Here is a 24120-nt window from a genome sequence, read left to right on the forward strand (position 1 = left end):
TTGCCCAACAAATACACAAATCAAGCTCAAAATTATTGCCCAACAAATACTCCTTTATACCTTGACTGCAGTGGCCTTCTGTGCGTTTACTAACTAAGTCTTCCCTATCGTAAGTTTAAAGTCCTTAGAAGTGCACAATTAACAATTGCAACTCTCTGCTGGAAAGGAAACTTGCTTCTTTGAAAAACAATTCCAATGGGGTTCAATCGGTTCATTTTACCGATGCTCTTGCATTTGGTAATTGCCTTCATGCTCTCTTCCGCTTCAACTTTGACACCCCCAATGCAGAGGCCCCATTCTGGACCCAGACACGTGGCAGCCCAGGAATGGCCGAGCTGGGTCTTGGCCCTCAGACCCCTGGGAGCGGCCCCGGGCCGTACCGACTAGGGCTCCCAGGGGAGGCGAAGGTCCTCCCCGAAGAGGTCGGGGGTAATCCCCCTGAGTGCGGGATACTATCTATACTGGGCAAGTCCCGCGTCGTGCGGAGGTCGGGCTCCCTTGCAGGTATAAATAATAACACACATCCACTGTACAAGATACGCTCACTATTGACAATTTACTCTGGACAGTTACTACTTCCCGTGAACCTCACTCACCGGAAAACTAACTTGGCCGTCGGAGTGCCCTCGGGGACAACCCTCGGGCCCCCTTTGTTAGCTCATCCTTTCTGTTTTGCAGGCTTGGAGTCAGCTCTGCCATCAGCGACCCGAGCTGATCAGGTCAGCTCTCCTAGGGGAAGTCCCGTGCTTCTTCAGTTGGCGCCGTCTGTGTGAACGTAAGGTAAGTAAGATTGTGTTGATGGCCAGGACGCGATCCAAGCGCACGGCAGAGAGCACCGGCCCTGGGGGCGGTGAGGGGTTCCAGCAGAAAGAGGCTGGGGCGTCCCAGGGCGCCGGGGGCTCAGCCCTTTCAGGGGAGCGGAGGCAGCAGATCTTCCAGTTTGTGACGGAGAACCTCCCCATGCTGGAGGATATAATCCGGCAGGCGAAAAAGGGAGAGGGGGCTGGGGGTGCGCAGACCTCCAAGGCCAAGGGGAAGGAGAAGGAGTTACCCCCTGATCCTTCGGAGGATGAGTCGCGAGACCAACCTCCTAGGAGGAAGCGCCCCCGGACTCCTCCCCGCCCCCGAGCCTCGGTGGTCGGGGACAGCGAGAGGTATTCCCGCGACAGGTCCGCGAGGAGCCATCCCAGAGACCCCTCTCCGAGGAAGCCCACACGGAATGGGTTCGAGCGTTCCACGGCTCGGTCTGTCAAGAGCCGGCCCCGCGACCCCATTTATCTGGACCCTGCTCGGGATGAGCTCGAGCAGATCTTGAGGCCCCGGCCATACGAGGACAACTATGCAACCTCGCCTTTTACCCGGGAGATAGAGGACTACCCCCTACCCCGGAGGTTTAAGATCCCGAGCATCGAGATGTACGATGCCTCTACGGACCCAGAGGACCACCTCTCGGTCTTCTTGACGCATATGCGCCTGCAAACCGCCGTGGATGAGGTCCGCTGCAAGACCTTCCCCATGTTCCTAAAGGGGAAGGCGCGGCTCTGGTTCCAGGGGTTGAAACCGGGGTCTATACGGAGCTTTCCCGAGTTGGCTCGGCAGTTTGCAGCCCAGTTTGTCTCCTCGAAAGTCTACGCGAGGAACGCAACCCACCTGATGTCCATCAGACAGAGGCCTGAGGAGTCGCTGAGGAATTTCATGACCCGCTTCAATGCGGAGAGCTTGCAGGTCAGGGACAAAAATGAAAAAGTGGTCATGGTCGCCTTCACAAATGGGCTCAGGGTGGAGGAGCTCTTCTATGACCTGGCCAAGAAGCCTCCCGTAAACCTGGAGGAACTCTTACGCAGGGCGCACGAGGCCGCTAATGCGGAGGAGGCAGGTCGTCTGAAGAAAGAATCAGATCGGGAGCTCGGAAATCGGAAAGGTCGGACGAACCCCCCGGAGGGCAAGGACGTCCCGTCCAAGAAAAACGTCTTCGACCGGCTCTCGAAGGAGAAGGCCCCTGCTCTGCCGCCACTCCCAGAGAAGACCTACACCCCTCTAACACGGCCCAAAGCTCAGATCTTGGCCGTTATGGAGGCGGAAGGACTAGGAGATCGGCCGCCAAAAATGGGGACGCCCCGAAACAAAAGGAACCAGGACAGGTACTGCGCCTTTCACCGCGACGTGGGACACGACACGGAGGGATGCTGGGCCCTGCGTAAGGAGATAGAAGACCTGATCCAGCGCGGCTTTTTAGGGCGGTTCGTGCGCCGACCAGGCCAGGAGCCCGGGCGCAGCCACTACGGAGACAGGCACGAGGGACGGCGTCGGGACCGCCCAGAGCGGCGCGACGCTCCTCAGGGCCACTCTCCCGACCAGGACACCCAGAACCTGGCGGGGGTGATAAACACCATTGCCGGAGGTCCCACAGGGGGGAACAGCCATGCAGCTCGGAAGAACAAGCGACCACCCCCCGAAGGGGACGATTCCTTGAAGCGCTTGCGCATGGACGAGAAGATCACCTTCGGGCCAAGGGATGCGGTCCCCCTGGCTTCTGGGAACCATGAGGCCATCGTGATAGACATTGTCACCAACAACTATCGGGTGAAAAAGGTATATGTCGACCAGGGTAGTGCGGTCGACATCATGTTCTACAGGGTGTTCAAGGTGCTCGGATTAAGGGATGACCAGCTCACCCCGGTTCGGACATCTCTGGTGGGATTTACCGGACCACCCATCAGGTCGGAAGGGATGATCATCCTGATGGTCACAGTAGGACAGGCTCCCAAATGCCGGACTGTTCCCGTCAACTTCGTGGTGGTCAGGCAGCCGTCCCCGTACAATGTGTTCCTGGGGAGGCCTGCTTTGAACGCCCTCCGGGCTGTCTCCTCCACTTACCACCTCAGCGTCAAGTTCTCTACCCCGGGAGGGATAGCCGAGGTGCACGGCGACCCGGAGGTAGCCAGGGCTTGTTACCTAGCCACACTCCGGGGGCAGGAAAAGGTGGTCGCCCAGACAACCTGTCTGGAGCCCTACATCCCAGGGGACGAGGCCCAACAGCTGGGCACAGGATGAGACTGAGGAATTCCCCTTAAGGGAGGATCGGCCCAACCAGGTCCTCCGCATCGGAGCCTTGTTGCCCGCCAGAGAGAAGGAGGACTTGAAAGCTCTGCTAAGAGAGTACTCCCAGGTCTTCGCTTGGTCGGTTGATGACATGCCTGGGATCCCAACGGACCTGGCAGTCCACCACCTTGACGTCGACCCTCACTTCAAGCCGGTGAAGCAGAAGAAAAGGAGTTTTGCCCCTGAGAGGAACGAGGTGATCAAGGCGAAGGTCGGCAAGCTGTTGGAGTCCAAGATCATCCTGGAGGTCTACTACCCGACCTGGTTGGCCAATCCGGTCCTAGTCAAGAAGGAGGACCAGACCTGGAGGATGTGCGTAGACTTCACGGATCTTAACAAAGCCTACCCGAAGGATTGCTTTCCCCTGCCTAGAATCGACAGGTTAGTAGACTCTACTGTGGGTTTTGATGTTTTATGCTTCTTGGATGCTTTTAAGGGATACCACCAGATAGAGATGGATGAGGAGGATCGGGATAAGACCTCCTTCATCACTGAAGAAGGGACCTACTGCTACAGAACCATGCCGTTCGGACTTAAGAACGCGGGGGCCACTTACCAGCGCCTGGTCAACAAGCTATTCCGAGGCCAGATCGGCAGGAACATGGAGGTCTATGTGGACGACATGATCGTCAAAAGTCGGACTGACCAGCGGCTCATACCCGACCTGAGGGAGATCTTGAACATCCTGCTGCAAAGCCGGATGCGCCTAAATCCAAAGAAGTGCACCTTTGGGGTCAGGTCGGGAAGGTTCCTTGGTTTCTTGGTGTCACGAGACGGAATCAGGGCCAACCCGGACAAGCTCCAGGCCATCGTGGACATGGCCCCCCCAAGGAACGTGAAGGAAGTCCAGCGGCTCACGGGGAGAATGGCAGCCCTGAGCAGGTTCCTCTCGCGTTCCGCGGTTCGGGGACTACCCTTCTGGCGTCCAAGGACTTTCGTTGGACCGAGGAGTGTCAAAAAGCGTTCGCCGACCTGAAAGCGTATCTGGCCGAGCTGCCAACTCTGACCGCCCCAGAGTTAGGGGAGACCCTATTCCTATATCTGTCCACCTGCAACGAGGCCGTTAGTGCGGTCTTGGTACGGGAGGACAAGGGGGCTCAGAGGCCGGTGTATTACGTCAGCCGAGCTCTGCAGGGACCAGAGACGCGATACTCGCCCGCCGAGAAGCTGGTCCTTGTCTTGGTACATGCTGCTCGCAAGCTCCGCCCTTACTTCCAGGCTCACCGCGTTGTAGTACTGACCGACCAGCCCCTACGGCAGATACTCACCAAGCCCGAAGTGTCGGGCAGGATGACCAAGTGGGTCGTCGAGCTGGCCGAGCACGACCTTAGCTATCGGCCCCGCACCGCGATCAAGGCCCAGGCCTTAGCAGACTTCCTTGCGGAGGGGGCTAACTTAAACCAAACCGATTTGACCCCGACACCCACGGACACCCCGGCGGAGCAGCCTTGGGTGCTGTTCGTGGACGGTGCCTCGAGCAGGGAAGGGAGCGGAGCTGGCCTACTGCTCACCTCGCCAACCGGAAAAGAACTGACCTACGCGCTTAGGTTCGATTTTCCGGCATCCAACAACGAGGCAGAATATGAGGCCCTCCTGACGGGGCTGCGGATAGCCCACCAGATGGGCGTCACCACAGTCAGAGTTCGGAGCGACTCTCAGCTCGTCGTCCTCCAGGTCCGCGGGGAGTACGAGGCCAAGGATGAGGTCATGAAGAAATACCTGGCTAAGGTACGGGAGGCGATGGCCCTGTTCAGAACATTTGAAATAGAGCGGGTGCCGAGGTCCCAGAACAAGCGGGCAGACGCCCTCTCGAAGTTGGCGTCTTCCTCATTTGCCCACCTGAGCAAGGAGGTCTTAGTAGAGGTGGTAAAACAAAAAAGTATCGATCAGGCTCAGGTCCTGGCTATAGACAGCTCGGCCACCTGGATGACGCCCCTCATAGATTTCCTCAGCTCGGGTGCCCTCCCCGAAAACAAAGCCGAGGCACGCCGAATCCAGCTCCGGGCTGCCAAGTACGCCTACACCGGGGGTACCCTCTATAGGAGATCGTATCTGTCCCCCTGGTTAAAGTGCGTGACTCCCGAAGAAGGTGATTACGTCCTGCGCGAAGTCCATGAAGGAATATGTGCGGCACACGTGGGATCTCGGGTATTGGCCAAAAAGTGCCTCCTTCTGGGCTACTACTGGCCCTCTGTCTTCCGAGACGCAGCAGATCTGGTCCAGAAATGCCGAGCTTGCCAGGTACACGCCTCGCTGCGTCATCAGCTAGTTCAGGAGATGATTCCCATCCATAGTCCTTGGCCCTTCGCTCAATGGGGGATAGACCTCCTGGGTCCCTTCCCCCGAGCCCCGGGGAGATATGAGCATCTCGTGGTGGCCATTGACTACTTCACAAAATGGGTGGAGGCGGAGCCCCTGGTCTGTATCTCGGGGAAGGCAATTCGGAGATTCTTCTGGAAGAGCATAGTTTGCCGGTTTGGGATTCCGCATGTCCTGGTATCCGACAACGGCCGCCAGTTCGCCGAGAACCCTTTCCGGAGCTGGTACGCTGAGCTTGGAATCAACCAACACTTCACGTCGGTTGGTCATCCCCATGCCAATGGTCAGGTGGAGAACGCTAACCGAACTGTTCTGCAAGGGTTGAAGACTAAACTGGAGTCCGCCCAATCGAGCTGGCTGGATGAGCTTCCCAGCGTCCTCTGGGCTTACCGTACTACGCCCCGGACGGCTACCCAAGAGACCCCGTTCTCCCTAACTTACGGAGTAGAGGCGGTGGTGCCAGCGGAAGTCGGACTTCCCTCACCCAGAACACAGAATTTCGTGGCAACCTCCAACGAGGAAGAGCTTCGGTGCAGCTTGGACATGCTCGAAGCCAGGCGTGAGGAAGCGGCTGTTCGGATGGCTAAGTATAAAAGCCAGCTCGCCCGCTATCACAACGCCAAAGTGAGGACGGTACAGTACCAGCCTGGGGACCTCGTCCTAAGGAAGAACTCGATCAGCCGAACTCACAGTTCCAACAAGCTCGACCCAAATTGGGAGGGCCCCTACAAGGTCATTGAGGTAGGTCGGGCCGGTTACTGCAGGTTCGCCAGCATGGATGGATCCGAGGTACCCCGTACTTGGCACTTCTCCAATCTGCGATTGTTTATAGCATAGGGTGGCCTAGAAATTCGAGTCTGTACTCTGGAATCAGAATTCTTGTTTTCTCAATCAATAAAAGCCTGAATTTACAATCTGCTTGTACTTGTTTCATGGTCACATTTTTAACGAGTCTGCACCTCACACTAGCACACTAAGCGATCTCTCGCTCAATGTCCTAGTGGGGGGCTAGGGGTACGGAGCGGGTCAAGTGTGAAGTGTTCGACCCAGGAGGTCGGCACGAACGCAATTAATGTTTAAAGTGTGAAGTGTTCGACCCAGGGGGTCGGCACGAACGCACTTAGTGTTTAAAGTGTGAAGTGTTCGACCCAAGAGGTCGGCACGAATGCACTTAAGGTTTAAAGTATGAAGTGGTCGACCCAGGAGGTCGGCACGAGCGCACTTAATGTTTATGAACTGTTCGACCCAGGAGGTCGGATCGACAGAATGGGAGCCGGCAAGAAATGCAGAATAGTCCTCAAGTTTTATACATGCATTCGAGGCCTATCTATTACAAGGCTTACAGAGTCTCTGAGCCGCCTATCTATTACAAGGTATTCCACCTATCTACCGCAAAATTCCCGAGTTGGCGGCCCCCTTCGGTGTCTGTTCTACCCGCTGGTGGCCCGACCGGGATAGGAGCTGAAGGTACATCTTAATCATGTTGAGAGGCGTATGGTGGAAGCCATTCAGGAGCCCGGGAGCAGGGGAGCCCTTCCGTCTCGGATGGACCTCCAAGAGCATTTTCAACTGGAGCACGGTCACATCCTTATAAGAAGACAGAAAGGGTCCCTGGGGTGGCTGCCGCCCTAGACCACCGGCTCCTTCCCGGCAGCTCGGCCAGGAGACCCGTCCTCCTCCAAGGGAACTTCCTCCAGCTCGGCCCCAGTGTCAGCCCGGGTCGCCAGCTCCTTCAGGGAGTGCCCCTTGCGATACCCGTCGAAGAGCCAGTCCAGCCTCGCCTCGGCTGCAGGGTTGTAGTCCTTGAATCTCGCCAAGTCGAGACCAGGAGGATTGAGCTTCTTCACCTTGTCCAGGGCCCGGGTGCAGCCGACCTGGAGGATGGGCAGGTTGAGGTGGGCGATGTCCTCCTCAAACTGGTCGGACGTAAGGAACTCCCGAACAGCCCTCTTCCGCTCCCGGCTGACGGTGCCGGAGAGCTCGAGGACATGCTCCTCCTTCAGCTTGGCCACACCGGCCTTCTCCTGGTCGAGCTCCGACCTGGTAGAGGCGAGCTGGACCTGAGCAGCGTCCAGCTCCTTCTCGGCCTTGTCCAGTTTGGCCTTGAGGGAGCTTGCCTCCTTGAGGGCCTGGGACAGATTCTTCTCCGCCTCCAGGTTCTTTTTCCGAATCTTCTCCAGGTCGGGTGACAGCTCGGAGAAGCAGGTCACCAGGGCGGCACCAGCGGCGTTGGCCTGAAGGAGAAAGAAAGCAGTTCAACGCGTCACACTACCTAGCCCAGACACGGAGGCCAAATCATCCCAGGGGCAGAAAACTTACTTGGGCCTGGGAGGTGAAGTACATATCCTGGAGCTCGGCTGGGTCGGCGAGCTCCATCCACCTCTTGTCCCGCGGAAGGACCGAGCCCACCATCAGCTCCCGAGCTGCCTCAGGGAATTGGACCCGGTCGTTGATGGAGAGCTTCCAGGAGGGGCAGAAGTGGCGGGGATCGTGCATAGTGGAGGCCTGGCCCGGCTTCTGGGGGAGGATGTGGCGGAAGTGCCACAAGCTCGGAGGAGGGGACTCCAGAGCATGCTCCTCAGCGGAGCCAACGCCCACGTGGACGGGACCCCCAGATGGCACAAGGGGGAGCGGCGAGGGAACAGCCGGCGCGGGCCTCTTTTGCCCGACCTGTGGGGCCTCCTCAGCCCTGCCCCTCTTCTGCCCGGCCACTTTCTTCTTGTTGGCGGCCTGCTTGGAGGGGTAGGGTTGTGACGTCTCTTTCTGGGGGGCTGAGCCGCCCCCCGGGGTGGACGCCCCACCTGGGGCCCCCCGAGCAGCCTCAGGCTGGGGGTCGGGAGTGGCCTCCTCGAGGGGTGCGCCCAGTAGCTGGGAGAGCTTCCTCACTGCAATGAACACCACCAGATCAGCCAAACGCAAGACAGTTAAGGGTAAAAAAAAAGGAAAACTATATACTACAAATGCGACAGGGGCAAAGCCAGCGTTACAGGTGTCGAGTTTGGACTGGGGGGTAGCCACCTCCCCAGAGGATCCGGACACCGTCCCCATCAGCCCGGCTGCGGAGATCTGCTCAGTGGAGATCTTGGTGACATCGAGCTTCACCTTGGAACCCAACAGCTGGCCGAGGGTCTCGTAGTCCAGGTCCTCCGGGTAGGGGTCGGCCTTGACTCCCCCAACCTTCCACACATTGGGGGGAAAATGTGTGGACCTGACAAAGAAGAAGTCCTCCTTCCAGTCCTTCACGGAGGAGGGGAGCCCGTAGAACAACTCTTGGGCCCCTTTTCCCCCCTTGGTCTGGGGGCCACGGCGGGAGAAGTAGTACCACCCCGGGAGGGCGGCCTTAAGAATGAAGGCAGCTCGGAAGAGGGAGAGAGAGTAAGGGATGTCGCAGAGAAGGCAGTAGATCAGGAATCCGGTGATGATCCTGATAGAGGTGGGATGAAACTGTGTGATTCTGAGCCCCCAGTGGTTCAGAATCTCGGTTAGAGCTGGATGGATGGGGAGACGGAGCCCTGCGATGAGTTGCTCCCTATAGATGGCTACAAAGCCAGGAGGAGGCCGGCAGGCCCGGTCGTCGGGCCCGGCCAACCTCGGCTCGTAGGCTCGAGGGATGGAGTACGACCTAGCCAGTTCGGCCAAATCCTGGGGAGAGAGGGTGGCCTCCTGCAGGTCGGGATAGCCATAGGAGAATTCAGGATCATTCCCCTGCTCGGGAGCAGGGGACCCCCCCGATGAGTCCCTATCCTCCCCGGCTCCCTCCTGGGCTCCGCCAGGGGAATCATGGGGGGATTTGGGGGAGGGAGTGGAGGTAGCCTGCCGCGCGATGAGCGCGTCGAGCTCGGCTGCCTCCTCAAGGGCTTGGGCCGAAGGGGAGTGGGCAGACGGAGAACTCATGGTATCGGTAGGCTCAAGTAGGTTTGAGGTGTGGAAGCTGGGGTTAGAGAAAGAAGAAGAGGAAGGGGGAGGAGGAGAAGATGGTGATGAAGATGAGGGGGAAGGCGAGGAGAGAACGGTGATCCGGGGGGCTCTGCGGCGGACGGAAATTATAGCAACAGAGGAAGAGGCGCCGGAATGATCCGACATAAAAAATGGGAGGCGGCAGAAGGCAAAAGAGACACTGCAAAGAGGGAGGATGAATCGCAAAAAGGACTTACTGATGACGGCAGGAGAAGGACTGAAGGCTCGCCGGAATCTGGGCACAGGACGCCGGAAGTTGCTGGAAAACGGAAATGTGGGTGCACAGGGGGAGTGATAACTTGAAATGCACAAGAAGAAGCGGAAATGGCAAATGGGACAGAGGAGAATTTGGCATCCCCTATTTATGGGGGGAAGAGTGGAGGGAGAACGGTTGCGTGAATTTGAACCGACCCCCATGTGAACGCATTTAATGCTGACACGAAAACCGAGGAGGCGGGACAGCTGAAAGGACGCGGGCGCAGCGTCCCTGTGACAGCCCTGTACCAGAAGTGACCTCGGCAGAGTAGTGTGCGGCTCTGGCCTCCCACGTGGCGGAGGTAGATTAGGTCTGCCTGACAGTCCTACCTAATCTAGGGGGCTAGTGCAGAGGCCCCATTCTGGGCCCAGACACGTGGCAGCCCAGGAATGGCCGAGCTGGGCCTTGGCCCTCAGACCCCTGGGAGCGGCCCCGGGCCGTACCGACTAGGGCTCCCAGGGGAGGCGAAGGTCCTCCCCGAAGAGGTCGGGGGTAATCCCCCTGAGTGCGGGATACTATCTATACTGGGCAAGTCCCGCGTCGTGCGGAGGTCGGGCTCCCTTGCAGGTATAAATAATAACACACATCCACTGTACAAGGTACGCTCACTATTGACAATTTACTCTGGACAGTTACTACTTCCCGTGAACCTCACTCACCGGAAAACTAACTTGGCCGTCGGAGTGCCCTCGGGGACAACCCTCGGGCCCCCTTTGTTAGCTCATCCTTTCTGTTTTGCAGGCTTGGAGTCAGCTCTGCCATCAGCGACCCGAGCTGATCAGGTCAGCTCTCCTAGGGGAAGTCCCGTGCTTCTTCACCCAACATTTTCTATAGCAAGGCCTGGCTGCCAAGATCATTGTGGAAATGTAAGCATTCCATTTCCATTCGGTATTACAGAAGGTTGTTACCTTAACGAAAAATTCTTTATCAACTGCATCAACTCTTCAACATCTGTCCCTCAACCAGTTCTGCGCAACAGTACAATCAATGTCACAGAAATATCTCTGGAAGGTCAGGTGCACCTTATGCAGTATATAGCAATTGATTGCTATAATGAAAACAGAAGTTTATTTTCCCACAATTCACCATGGATGAGATTATCTAAACGCTTTACCTTTAACAGTACAGCTAATAAATTCATTGTCGTTGGCTGTGATGCCTACGGTATAGTTTATGGTTTTGGTCAACACCGGAGCTACGCAACTGGATGTGTCCCTTCCTGTTATTATAAGGAAGATGTAATTGATGGCTCTTGTTCTGGCATCGGTTGCTGCCGGACAGATATCCCACCAGGGGCATGGAATATTAATGTGAGGTTGACCAGTCTTAGTAGACACACCAAGGTGTGGGATTTCAATCCTTGCAGCTATGCTTTTGTGGTCGAAGAGAAGGCTTTCAATTTTTCTGCAGATAACCTCACCAACTTGAGCGTTGATTTAAGTCTTCCCGTCGTGGCCGATTGGACCATTGAGGACGGGTCATGTGAAGTTGCCCAAAGAAACACGACCTCTTATGCATGCTCTGGTAAAAACAGTCACTGTTACGAACCTTTTAAGGGGTTGGGGTACCGTTGTTCTTGCGATCAAGGATACGAAGGCAACCCATATCTCCCTGATGGTTGCCAAGGTATGTGTGGAAAAAATTGTTTCATTTATCTAATTAATCCATATATGTATGTGTGTTTCAATTCACATTTGAAATTATGCTTCTGCTTTCTATTTTTTTATTGAATTCTATAGCTATTAATGAATGCCAAGATCCAGGTCTTTACAATTGTGCGAAGAATAATGTTTGTTACAACACAGTGGACAACTACACATGTCCTTGTCTCAAATAAATTTTTTCCCAAAGAACTTTCAATCCAAACAAACACGGTCTGGTGTACTTTTGAAAAATGATTTTTACTTGAACAAATCCTTGATAGATCCAACATGATTTTTTTTTTGGGGTAACATTATGCAGATATTGATGAATGTCAAAAAGAAGAGACCAATAATTGCAGATTCGGAGAACTTTGCATAAACGTCGAAGGAGGCTACAATTGCTCTTGCCCGAAGGGGTACCTTAAGAAAGATGATGGAAAAGGGCGTGAAGGTTGCACTAAGAAAAGCCATCAAGCACTTGTGGCTGGTATTCTTGCAGGTAATAGTTTGTCTTTTGTGTTACCGAAGTGTTCCCAAGTATTATACAGATAGGCACAAAGACCAAGCTTGGTCAAAAAGCAAATTACTGTTCTCAGATCAGCTTAATTTGCATTTTGTTTAGGATAAATTTCACTTTATTCCCTGTGATTTAGTATTTTTTACATAACTCCCTATGATTTCAAAAACTATATATAATCCCCTCATGATTTGGATTAAAGTGTCAAAGTGACGGGAATGATAATTTGTAATGGAATCACCTAAAATGTCAAAAATAACCTTATATAAAGTTGAAAATTATTAATTAACCAAGGGAGGTTATGTGTATATTTTGAAACCATAAGGGGGTTATATGGTAAAGTATTAAACCATAAGGGAGTTAGTGTGTCATGTATTTATAAGGGTAATTTCGACATTTTTAGAAGTTCCGTTACGAATGATTATTTCCGTCACTTTGACACTTTAATCCAAATCATAAAGGGGTTATGTATAGTTTTTGAAACCATATGAGAGTTATGTATAAAAACGCTAAATCACAAGGAGGTAAAATGTAATTTGTCCTTTTGTTTATAAACACACATACGCATACGATCAACCCAAACTCCACTTTTTAAATTTTTTGCATTTCTTAAGGAATTATTGTTAGAAAGCCAAAACTACCTAGCTGAGTCAATGTCAACCCAAAGCTCGACCACCTCTTAATCAGGTTTACTTTTGACCTCGAATTTAGCCAAACCAAAGTCAACATATATGTAAACTAAAGAGAGTTAAGAGTATGAAGCACAAGACCAATTCGATGATTAGCCGCATTAATCAAGTGACGTTATCTTTTTTATTCGAATTCAAAGTCTTTTCTTTTTTTTTTGCTCCCTTATTGTACGGTTTGAAGTCTCCATTAAAGTGAAAAGAAAAAAAAAATTCTAGGGTATACATTTTCTCACATTGCCTATCAGTTAAAAGCATCACATATAGAGAAGCATTCTATTATTGCCGAAGCAATAAACTCAGGGACAAACTCTTGCTTAAATCTTGATCAGAAATATAATCGACAATTTCACTAATATAAACTTGATAATAATCACTTGTATTATACTTCGAAGTTGATATTGCTTTACCCCTGCGCAGTTCAACATGTTCCTTCTCGTTCCTTCCTTTTCTGGGATTTTTCTTCCTCTAAATATTGTAAAAAAAACACTGTCTTAGGTGTTGCTGTGGGCACTATGGTTCTGCTAGTGGTCTGTTCTTGGTGCTTGTACGTGTCCAAGAAAAGAAAGATGATGTGGTTGAAGGAAAAATTCTTTCGAGAAAATGGAGGGCTACTCCTACAAAAGCGACTCAACGGACAAGAAGAATCCTCAAATAGCCCAAGAATTTTCAGTGCCAGAGATCTTGAGAAGGCAACAAACAACTTCCATGAAGGTAACATTATTGGTCAAGGAGGTTTTGGGATAGTCTACAAAGGTCGTCTAATAGACAACAAAGAAGTCGCTATCAAGAAGTCAAAAACAGTTGATCCCAACCAAATTGAGCAATTCATCAATGAGGTTGTGATTCTGTCACAAATTAACCACAAAAATGTAGTTAAGCTCTTTGGTTGTTGTCTCGAGACAGAGGTACCTTTACTCGTTTATGAATTTATCAACAATGACACTCTTTTTAACCATTTACACAACAAGAAGCGGGCACGTGAAATTAGTTGGGACATCCGACTGAAAATAGGTGCAGAAACTGCAGAAGCCCTCTCATATTTGCACTCCGCTGCTTCACCTCCAATCATCCATAGGGACATAAAGACCACGAACATACTTCTGGATGAGGAATTTACAGCAAAAGTATCCGATTTCGGTGCTTCAAGATTGGGCCTTCTTGATCAAGATCAACTATCTACAGTGGTGCAAGGAACTCGTGGATATCTGGACCCTGAATTCTTCCAAACATTTCAGTTGACAGAGAAAAGTGATGTTTATAGCTTTGGAGTCGTTCTTGTGGAGCTACTAACAGGGGAAAAGCCCGTATGCTTCAATAGATCAGAGGGTGAGATAAGTTTAAGCAATCATTTCCTTTCTTCGATGAAAGAAAATCGACTGTTTCAAATTCTTGAAGATTCTGTCGCGTCTGATGATAATATTGACCAATTGAGACAAGTTGCTGTGCTTGCCGAACGATGCCTAAATGTAAAAGGCGCCGACAGGCCTTCCATGAAAGAAGCAGCAATGGAACTGGTAGGGTTGCGAATCACATCAAAGCATAGTTGGACTCAAGGTTCTCAAGCTTTAAACCAAGAAGAGATTGAGCCCCTGATTGATCATCAAGAACAATCCAATCCCTCCCGTGGCGGTGATATTATGTTGACAACTACATATTATAGCCTCCAAAATCAAGAAATACAGCCAATTGCCCATGGGAGATGATCATTTGATCCTGCGGTCATGGGAAGGACTGGATTGCATTTTTACGTCATCCTTACTTGTGTTTTTGATATTACTAGTGATTATGTTATCACGATATGTTAACATCTTTTTAACGCTAAAGTTCGCAATTATATTTTTATTGTCAACCTCACAACAACATATTAGTATGTTTTTAATTTTCTTTAACCAAGTTCTTTGAAAAAGGTATTGTGTACGATTAATCACCAAACTTTTCTGAAATCTCATCTTACTCCATTGAGCTATATTGATGGATCCAATGGATCCAAATTGATAATCACACATAAACCCACAGGAACAATCTCAAGAATTTGATATATGAGTAAAGGAAAGAAATTTTTTTCTGTTACTCAAAGAAGGCTGCGGCTCCAGAAGAACGAAAAACACAGAGGCTATGCACAAAGACCAAAAACAAAAGGCAACTGCTACTTTGTACAATAGCTAGACACAAAACTTCTAATTCTACTATGACTAACATTATGGGATTTGATCCCATGTAGCCAACTTTAGACTTGCCAAGAAAACTAGCTAATAAACAAATGACATGCGGTCAATAAATAAAACTAACCAATCAATCATAGTTTGGTTTATATTTCTACATTGACTCCCTTAAACCAAACTCCTGTAATTTGGACATGCCCAACAACTTCTTCAACTTGATAAAAATCTCCGTCTTCAATGCTTTGGTGAAAATGTCAGTCACTTGCTCTTTAGTTCTGCAATAATCAATTTCAATCTCTCTCTGTCGAACTAACTCCTGTATGAAGTGATATTTGATGTCAATATGTTTGCTACGCCCATGAAGTACTAGATTCTTGAACAACTCAATTGTTGACTTACTATGACAATAAATTTTCGTAGGATCAACCTGCTTGTACTGTAGAATACCAAGTACACGACGTAACCACAAAACTTGAATAACACTGTTAGCTACTGCAATATACTCCGCTTCCACTGTAGACAATGCAGTCACCTGTTGTTTTTTCGAACTCCAAAAAAGCACTCCAGAACCAATAAAAAATACATAGCTTGAAGTACTCTTTCTCTCTATTGTATCACCTCCCCAATCACTATCTGTGTAGCCAAACAACTCAATTGGATCATTTCCTAAATAAAAAATGCTATCACTGCAAGTACCTCCAATATATCTCAAATGCCTGCAAATGTGACTAACGTAAATTTTTTATGAACCTACTAATCAGACCAATAGCAAAATTGACATCTGGCCTTGTAAATGTAAAATATTTCAAACTCCCTACCAAACTTTTAAAATATATGGGATTCACATATCCACCAGCACACTCCTTGGTCAATCTCAATTTTTCTTCAACTGGTGTCATAATTGGTTTTGCTGTATCCGTTTTGAACTTCTTTAAATGCCACTTACATATTTCTTTTGAGATATAAAAGTTCCACTATCAGATTGAAAGATTTAAATTCTCAAAAAACATGACATGAGTCCCATATCTATCATCTCAAACTGTTTAATCATGGCCACCCTGAATTCTGCAATCATCTCTGGATTATTTCTTGTAAAAATTAAATCATCTATGTACAAGCACACAATAAGAATATCACCACGAGCATAAGATTTAATATATAATGTGTGCTCATATGGACACCTCTGAAAATCACGAGTCAGAAAATAGGAATCAATTCTTGTATACCACGCTCTTGGGGCTTGTTTCAATCCATATAAGGCTCTCTTCAATCTATATACCTTATTTTCCTGATCTCTTCTGACAAATCCTGCTGGCTACTCCACATATACTTCTTCAATAAGAACTCCATTTAGGAAAGTTGCCTTGACATCCATTTGATAAATTCTTCAGTTATTTTGGGCAGTTAGAGAAATTGGACTGTATCAAACCTAGCAACGGGTGCAAATATTTCAAAATAGTCAATCCCGGATTTCTACTTGTATCTTTTCACCACTAATCTCGCTTTGTATCTATCAATTTCTCCATTGGGTTTGAATTTTTTCTTGTACACTCACTTCACTCCAATGACTTTTTTACCAATTAAAAGAAAAGTAAGTTCCCAGGTGTCATGTTTTTCTATTGTATTAATTTCTTCCTCTATTGCTTTCACCCAATGATCATCACTGGCTGCCTCCTCATACACAACTAGATCACAATCTACAAACAAAACAAAATTAATAATATTTTCGTCAGAAGGAACATCATCTAGTGTAGTAAGTTGACTAGTCCCAAATTCCTCTTTCATCAAAAGTCACATCTGTACTCATTATATCACCTTTTTCTGTCACAAGAATATACAACATGTAAGTACGGGAGACTTCACTATAACCAAAAAATACACACTTCTCCCTCTTGTCATTAAGTTTCTTTCTTAATTGATCAGGAATATGGAAATAGGCAATACACCCAAAAACTCTGAAATGACCAACAAATGGCCTTCTACCACTCCAAATTTCTTCAAGAGTTTTTTTGAAAATACTTTTGGTAGGACTCCTGTTTAACAGATAAATTGCACAAGAAACTGCTTCTGCCTAAAAAACCTTTGGCATATTTTTCAATTTCAACATACACCTCACCATATCCATAACTATCATATTCTTTCTCTCTGTCACCCCATTTTATTGGGGAGTGTACTTGTTAGTCAATTGATGCTTCATCCCATTTTCCTCAAAAAAAATCATCACACCAAATATTCCTGACCCCTATCTATTCTCAAAATTTTAATTTGACACCCACTTTGCCTTTCAACGAAAGTTTTTAAAATTTTAAAAGTGTCACAGGCATCAGATTTTTGTTTCAAAAAATACACCCAAGCTTTTCTACTAAAGCATCAATAAAGGTAATAAAATACCTACAACCACCATTAGAAGGAACCTCCACAGTACATAAATCTGAATGAATAATTTCTAATGGTCTTCTGGCCCTTCATGATTTGTCAGTTTGAAAAGTATCTGATATGAACATGATTCTCCAAGGACCGCTCAAGAGAAATGCTTACATAAATCTGAATGAATAATTTCTAATGGTCTTGTGGCCCTCCAAGATTTGTCAGTTTGTGCATATTTTCTAACAATCATCTAATAAAAATGCTTAAAACTCAAAGAGAAATTTAGCTGTCATAGGAGATGTGAGAAATTCCAAAACTAGTAAATAATATGAAATCTTAGTCTATCTATTGAGCAAATAGATATTTTTTAATGGGTTAAATACCAAAAACCCCCCTGTGGTTTGCCAAATGTTCACTTTACCTCCCTATGGTTTGGAAACCTACAATTTGACTCCCTGTCATTTCAACTAAAGTAAAAGTCTAACGGAAAGCATCAAAACTAACGTCTGAAAGGAAAATGTCAAAATTGCCCCTCTATAAGGGTTTTGGGTTAAGTACCAAAAACCCCCCTGTGGTTTGTCAAATGTACACTTTACCTCCCTATGGTTTGAAAATATACAATTTAACTCCCTGTCGTTTCACCTAAAGTGAAAATCTAACAGAAATTCTGTTAAATACACTTTAGTTAAAACGACAGGGAGTCAAATTGTAGGTTTCCAAACCATAGGGAGGTAAAGTGAACATTAGGCAAACCATAGGGGGGTTTTTGGTATTTAACCCTTTTTTAATTTACTGTTTTTTTATTAAAAAATTTTGGCAGAGTTTCCCCTTATAAATGGACGAAACTCCCTGTCAACAAACCCAATCTCATGAAAATATTCACATGACAGTTATTTAATACAAATTTTTAGCTAAGCTATAGTAATTTTCTACGAAAATCAGGGAAACCTAAAGTGTCCATGATGATCTCCCTACGGACAGTAGCCAGCAAAGAACGAAAGTTGTCAAAAACATCCTCTTGCTCCGAATTTGTGCCAAGGTTAGCTAGATAATCAGCAGGTTTGTTCACCTCTCTATAGCAATGGGTTATCTCACGGAAATGATGCTTGAAACTGAGTAATTCATCCACCTCCCGTTGGAGTCTCCAAGGGCAACCATGTGTCCCTTGGAGTATTTGAACCAAGACAAGTGAGTCAGATTCAACATGGAAGTCTTGTAAGCCTCGAGCAACAAAGAGCAGCACCCCAAAGAGTGTGGCCTTGAGCTCCGCGTGTAAACTGGTCAATGACCCAAAAAAACAGGAATAACCGACGATAAATCTCCCTTCCCCATCTCGCACAACTCCCCCACCCCCACTAACTCCTGGGTTCCCCTTTGCACAACCATCCAAATTCAACTTATACCCTGCCCTAGGAGCCGACCATGTAATCGGTAAATAGAAACCGTTCTTTTCAAAGCTACCACTGAAGAGTGAAGAACATCCCAAGAGACGAAAGAACATGCTATTTTCGGAAAATTACAATGTAGTAACTCACATAACTATTGAAATACCTGATCTGCCACCTCCGTCCACCCCACCTTCCTTCCATCAAACAGTCCCCTGTTTCTCGCTTTCCATAACTCCCAACAGACGAGCATAGGTAATGTACTATAAATGAACCTGAGATACACGTTGTGCCCCTTACGCAGTTACCACCGTAACAGCACATGTCTCAATGTGGACACCATATCCAAATATCCCAAGACACCCTCAAATCTATTCCTGACCACCTTAGCTAAATCCCCTGTTAAAAATATGTGATTAACCTCGTCATCTGCTGGCTTAGAACAACAATGACACTTAGACGGACCCTGTACCCCAAATCTATGTAGCAGGTCCATTAGGGGAAGATGCAAACGTAGCAACCGTAACATAAAGAAGGAGATTTTGATAGGAAACCCCTTCAGCCACACATGCGAAACCACCCAGGAATAATTAGAAGCCTGCGAAACAAGCGTGTAAGCCGAAGAAACCGAGAATGAACCATTCTGTGTTAAAGCCCACATCATCCTATCAGAGCTATGAGTGGATGAAGGGGGAATCTTCACAACTTGCCTAACTAACTCAGGCTCTAGAACTTGATTAAGGAGTCGCATATTCCATTGCGCTTGGAAGACAAAATCTGACAGAACACGATCTTGAAAATTTTCCACCTGATGACATATAGCCCCAGTTCCCATCCAATTGTCATGCCAGAAATCCATTGATCCCTCACCGATGACCCAACAAATATGCTCTTCTGCCAACTATTGAATCGAACATAACCTCTTCCAAGTGTAAGAAATTGAATAGCCCTCTTCTGCCAAACAAGGGTGCACCTCTCTACTATATTTTGTTGTTAAAATTCAGCCCATAGGGATCTCCTTTTCCGAAAGTTCCACCAAAACTTAATGGAAAGAGCATCATATACCTTCGTCAAACTACGAACTCCAATCCCACCCTCCTGATGTGGGCAGCACAACTCCCCCCAACTTAACCAATGAAATTTCTGGCCCATATCCGTCTAGCTCCACAAAAACATTAAATATCCAAAACATCTTCCATGCATCCAGGTGAATCACTATAACTCAAAAGATTTGTGCTTGTTTTTAAAAATAACATTTGTTAAAAAATGATTGAAGCCCAAGGAGAAATTTAGCTAACATGGTAGATGTGAAAATTTTCAAATCTAGGAAACCATATGAAATCTCAAATCTCATAGCAAAAAAAGAGAAAAAAATGAAAATATTTCTTACAAGGGAAATCCTAGGATAGAATAAAATTTTCACTAGAAAAAATTAGGAGAGAAGAAATACTTACCAAGAAATGCTAGCAAAGAAAATTCCTTGCTAGAGGGAATTTATTTTAAAAAGGCAAATAAAAGGTATAGAAAAAGGTTCCCTCCTATGGAGAAAGATCAGATCTGAAGGCCATTTTTGTTAGAGAGCCTTAAAGAGAAGAAAGAGAGAATGAATTTTAGAGAGAAATACACTGACACACAATCACTAAAATATTGGTTTCCACAGACTAAATATTAGAAGATGTGCATTACAAACATATATCTTAATTACTTTCATGACATACATTGCATCCAAAAACAGATTTGTGAATTTTCACGCATATCAAGTGAAAATCATGTACAAAGTATGGTTAATAATTTTAAAAAAAAACATGAATAAATAGGAAGACTAGGGTGGACTTGGAAATCTTTCCTTGATAGCTTTGTTATGTCGTAGACTTGTAGCATGAGCAACCAACAGATTTGGGGTAGGGACAGTTATCAAAAAGACCGTCCCTTAACGGTCCCCTCACAAAACTGAAGAAGTGGCCATTATCAATCCACATTGACAAGGTTCACAACGGTGTCACTTTGATTAGTGAGCAGGGAAAAAATTACTAAAAAGCATGTGTGAGCTAACGCCTCCGTTACCAACCATTGAAACTCTATTCCACAAAATCCCGCCCAAATTGACTCGCTATGACTATTCATTTCAATTCTTCAAACGAAGAACTCTTTTTAGTCTCCCTCCAAAAAGTTGTCAATATTCATCCACAACTTTAGAACTAAGGCAAAATACAATCAGTGAGTAGGAAAGTGGTAGACAAGGGACGGAAGAAAAGCAGTCAAAATATACTTAGGAAAAGGAAGAACTACCTATTGAAGGAGAAAGTCTTGGAGGCCTAATGTCTATAAAGGCTTGTGGAAGATCAGGACCGAACAATGAAGCTAAAGATGATGGAGTCCGAAGCAATGACAACCAATTGCATCTACGTAAACCCTTCAAGTAACAATATTGCAAGCCAATGACATAATTTTCATTGTTTGGTGAATGGCATCCCATGATTTTATATCATGGTTGTGGAAACCCTATGTATGTTAGAAATCAGATCTAGTCATGGCCCATATGGGAGAGTAAAGTAGAGAAAAATTTTCCACACCAAGTGTTTGCAAAAAAGAAAAGGATAACTTCCAAACCAATTAGTAGAAGGAGTTGTTAGGACGGGATAAACAGGGGTCGTAACTCTCTCATTAATAGCAATAGTGTAATCATTATATGAACTAAATGGGTACGGGAGATTTTAGTTGATAAAATAACAAGGAAATTTTGAAGTCAAAAATTTTTTTTGTTCTGTATGGGTGGATAAGCAGGGACGCCTTATGATGTGCATAGCATTACTGGGTGTTTATGACAGATTACATTGAAGTAGTATGAGATATACATTAAGAGTAAAGGTAAGAAAAGTGAAAAAGTTATGATAAATTACAAGATGGCCTACCGACTATGCATATAAGCTAGAAGAGGGAGGAAAGTGCATACACTATTAGACTTCGATGGGTAGTACCTCATGTTTGAAAATTACTAGTCAATCATACTATAGCAGTGTAGTAGTTGAAGTAAATTACTTCAAACTTGATTGGTATGAATGTAAATGTCAATTTGTATGTGTTAGGTCAAATGTACATCTTGTTGAATGTGACCCACTTAGTGTAATAAAAGAGTTACAAGATGTTTTATTAGCAGTGTGTCCTTACATTATGTTGGACACCTATTACTTTTTGTGAATACATAGTGATAGTGAAAAATATATTCATGTAATAATTAGTAATCAATTAACATAATGATGTTAAAGAAAGGTCACAATGAAGGGAAAAAAATAAAAGGAAGGCAGGGAGGAAAGTGCACATATTGAACATTAATAGTGGTTGTTATCTTGTGTTTGAAAGTTGGTACCTGTTCATACAATAGCAGTCTAGTAGTTGGAGTGGATTGTTTAAAAGTCAATTGGTATAAGTATAGATTCTAATTTATGTGTTAGACTGAATGTCCATAGTGTTTACTGTGCCTTAGTTGTAGAAAATGGTTACAAGATCTGTATATCATGTTGGATAACTATTATTATCAGTGAATAAATAGTGACACTAGACAAACACTTTCATTCAATTGTAACTTAATAATCAATTAACATAATCATGTTAAAGCAAGGTTGGTGGGATTTACAGTGGAAGGGAAATAAATAAAAGAAAGAGAAAAGTGCACACACTATTAAATTGATAGTTTGTTATCCCATGTTTGTAAACTAGTACCTATTTCTATAGTACCAATCTATGGGATTAAAATTGATTGGATTAATGTAGGTTTTAATATGTATGTATTAGGTTAAATGTACTTATCATGATTTTATAGTGTATTATGAATGCTGGGTAAAAATCTTAAGCAATTAAACAAATTATCTTATTTTTGGTCCAAAATTGTTACGGATGACGTGAAGAAGATTGAGATTGGAGAAGTGCTAGCTTAGGAGTTGTTTAATTTGGCTACCAAATGTCATAGAGGATTCTAAAGATTGAAGATACTTTGCATACCAAGGCCAAAGCATCATCCAACAAGCCCAAATCAACGAATAAAGGGAAAAAATCACTACAGGAAACAAAGGTTGTAAATCTAGAATCAAGGGACAAAAATTCTGAATATGAATATGAAAAAGAAGGGGATGATGACAAAGATGCCGAAGAAGATGATTCTGATGAAAACGATGATAAGGGCATAGATGTGGGAGCATCTGGAGCCAAGCAATTTAGGATTCCTAATTTAAAATGAAATAAATTGTTTCTGATCATTGTAACATTACCTAAACAAGTTGTAACTCCTTATTAATTGCTTGTACAAATTCACAATATAAGTGTGATAAATTTAGCAGCTGTTTCTGTGGGTTTCATGCATAATAATCACGTATCTATTATGTACTTATACAAATAGTTGACATTATCTTACAATCAGTTCAGACAATGTTACATTCATTCTTTGTCCACTTTCTACAATTTGCAAATTCAATCAATATGAATATGAATAATATTTAATAATTTGTAACAATTTTTTAATTCTCTCTAAATTCTATATGGTTGATTTACCGATGCCTCAAACAACAACTTTGGCCAACATGTACATAGTGGCCGAACGCCATTCTCATCAGATTGTTATCGATGAGTCGATTTCTAGTTCATCATGCTAACTCATGGTTATATATTATGCATATTTTCTACTACTGTAAATATGGTTAGACTCAGCATTTCTCAAATTCTGTTGGAAGATGAGGACTGGTAGCCATCTTTGATGGGGATCTTGGGCACCAACAGTTGTCAGTAACAACCATTCTAAACGATATAATATTTTTTGAACAAGGTATAACTTTATGTAAACTACTTGTAAAACTTAACAACAAAGACACAATTATTACATATGAGACCCATATGAACAATAACAAAGTATCACATCTCTGTTATAAAGATGTATAAGTAGTTAAGGAGGAGTTACAATTTGTGCAAAGAGAGTTATGCCGTTCAAGGACGGTTGATTTGACAACTATCCCTACTCCAGATCTCTTTAGAGGATGTTCTAGTTTTGTAACAGGTAGTAACTCAATTTCAACTGCTTGTATGTTTAAGTGACATAGATGTTATATACAATTATTACTTGTACATCTCAATTATTATTGACTCATAGTCACGTGGCACTTTCTTATCCTTACATATCTTATGAAAATCATTACTGGCAAAGGTTGTATGCCATTGAGTACAATCATTCCTCAAAGGTGTAATGGCTTACCAATAAGTTATAAGACATAGGTAACTATTTGTAATTTCTCATAACAGTGATGCAATTACTATGTCTGTGACCCATATCAACACTAGATAGAACTTCACATAGTTATTGTTTAGTTGTACATGTCATGCACTGTGTCTAACAACTTATTGAAATAGCATTATACTATCCATGACACGATTCGCTAATTTAATCAACAATCTGAAAAGTAAACAGTGGGCAGGAAAGTGAATAATAGCAATATTGCCCAGCATTCACATAGTTTACTCTATAATTTGTATGGTTACAGCAAACATGCTGAATAATAATTGACCTCTACCAATTGGGAACTGTCCAATTTTTTTTATATATTATAACAGTTTGTGAAATTTTTGAATACAGATATAAAAGTGCTAAAATCAACTAAATTCTAAGAATGCAGGAAATGGTCTCAATTTTGGAATCAAATAGTACATTTGTCCGAAGAATTACAAATGCTTGGAGCACT

The 24120-nt window shown here is 45.6% G+C and overlaps 3 protein-coding genes across 3 annotated transcripts; 2 read left to right on the top strand and 1 right to left on the bottom strand.

The window, feature by feature from the left end:
• Window positions 1-326: 326 nt before the first annotated feature.
• On the top strand, window positions 327-7053 carry LOC140016177 (uncharacterized). Its single transcript, XM_072069613.1, has 6 exons — window positions 327-504; window positions 679-763; window positions 807-2937; window positions 3023-3835; window positions 3886-6162; window positions 6880-7053. The coding sequence occupies exons 1-6, from the start codon at window positions 327-329 to the stop codon at window positions 7051-7053; spliced, it is 5658 nt and encodes a 1885-aa protein (XP_071925714.1).
• Window positions 7054-10023: 2970 nt separating this feature from the next.
• LOC140016178 (wall-associated receptor kinase 2-like) lies at window positions 10024-14186 on the top strand. Its single transcript, XM_072069614.1, has 3 exons — window positions 10024-11260; window positions 11597-11776; window positions 12979-14186. The coding sequence occupies exons 1-3, from the start codon at window positions 10024-10026 to the stop codon at window positions 14184-14186; spliced, it is 2625 nt and encodes an 874-aa protein (XP_071925715.1).
• A 3742-nt stretch (window positions 14187-17928) lies between these two features.
• Window positions 17929-19256, bottom strand: LOC140016179 (uncharacterized). The gene is made up of 2 exons (XM_072069615.1): window positions 18706-19256; window positions 17929-18475 (listed from the first exon to the last, which is right to left on the bottom strand). The coding sequence occupies exons 1-2, from the start codon at window positions 19254-19256 to the stop codon at window positions 17929-17931; spliced, it is 1098 nt and encodes a 365-aa protein (XP_071925716.1).
• Between the last annotated feature and the right edge of the window lie 4864 nt (window positions 19257-24120).

Source organism: Coffea arabica, chromosome 10c, assembly GCF_036785885.1.
Source record: "Coffea arabica cultivar ET-39 chromosome 10c, Coffea Arabica ET-39 HiFi, whole genome shotgun sequence".
Classification (NCBI taxonomy): Eukaryota; Viridiplantae; Streptophyta; class Magnoliopsida; order Gentianales; family Rubiaceae; genus Coffea; species Coffea arabica.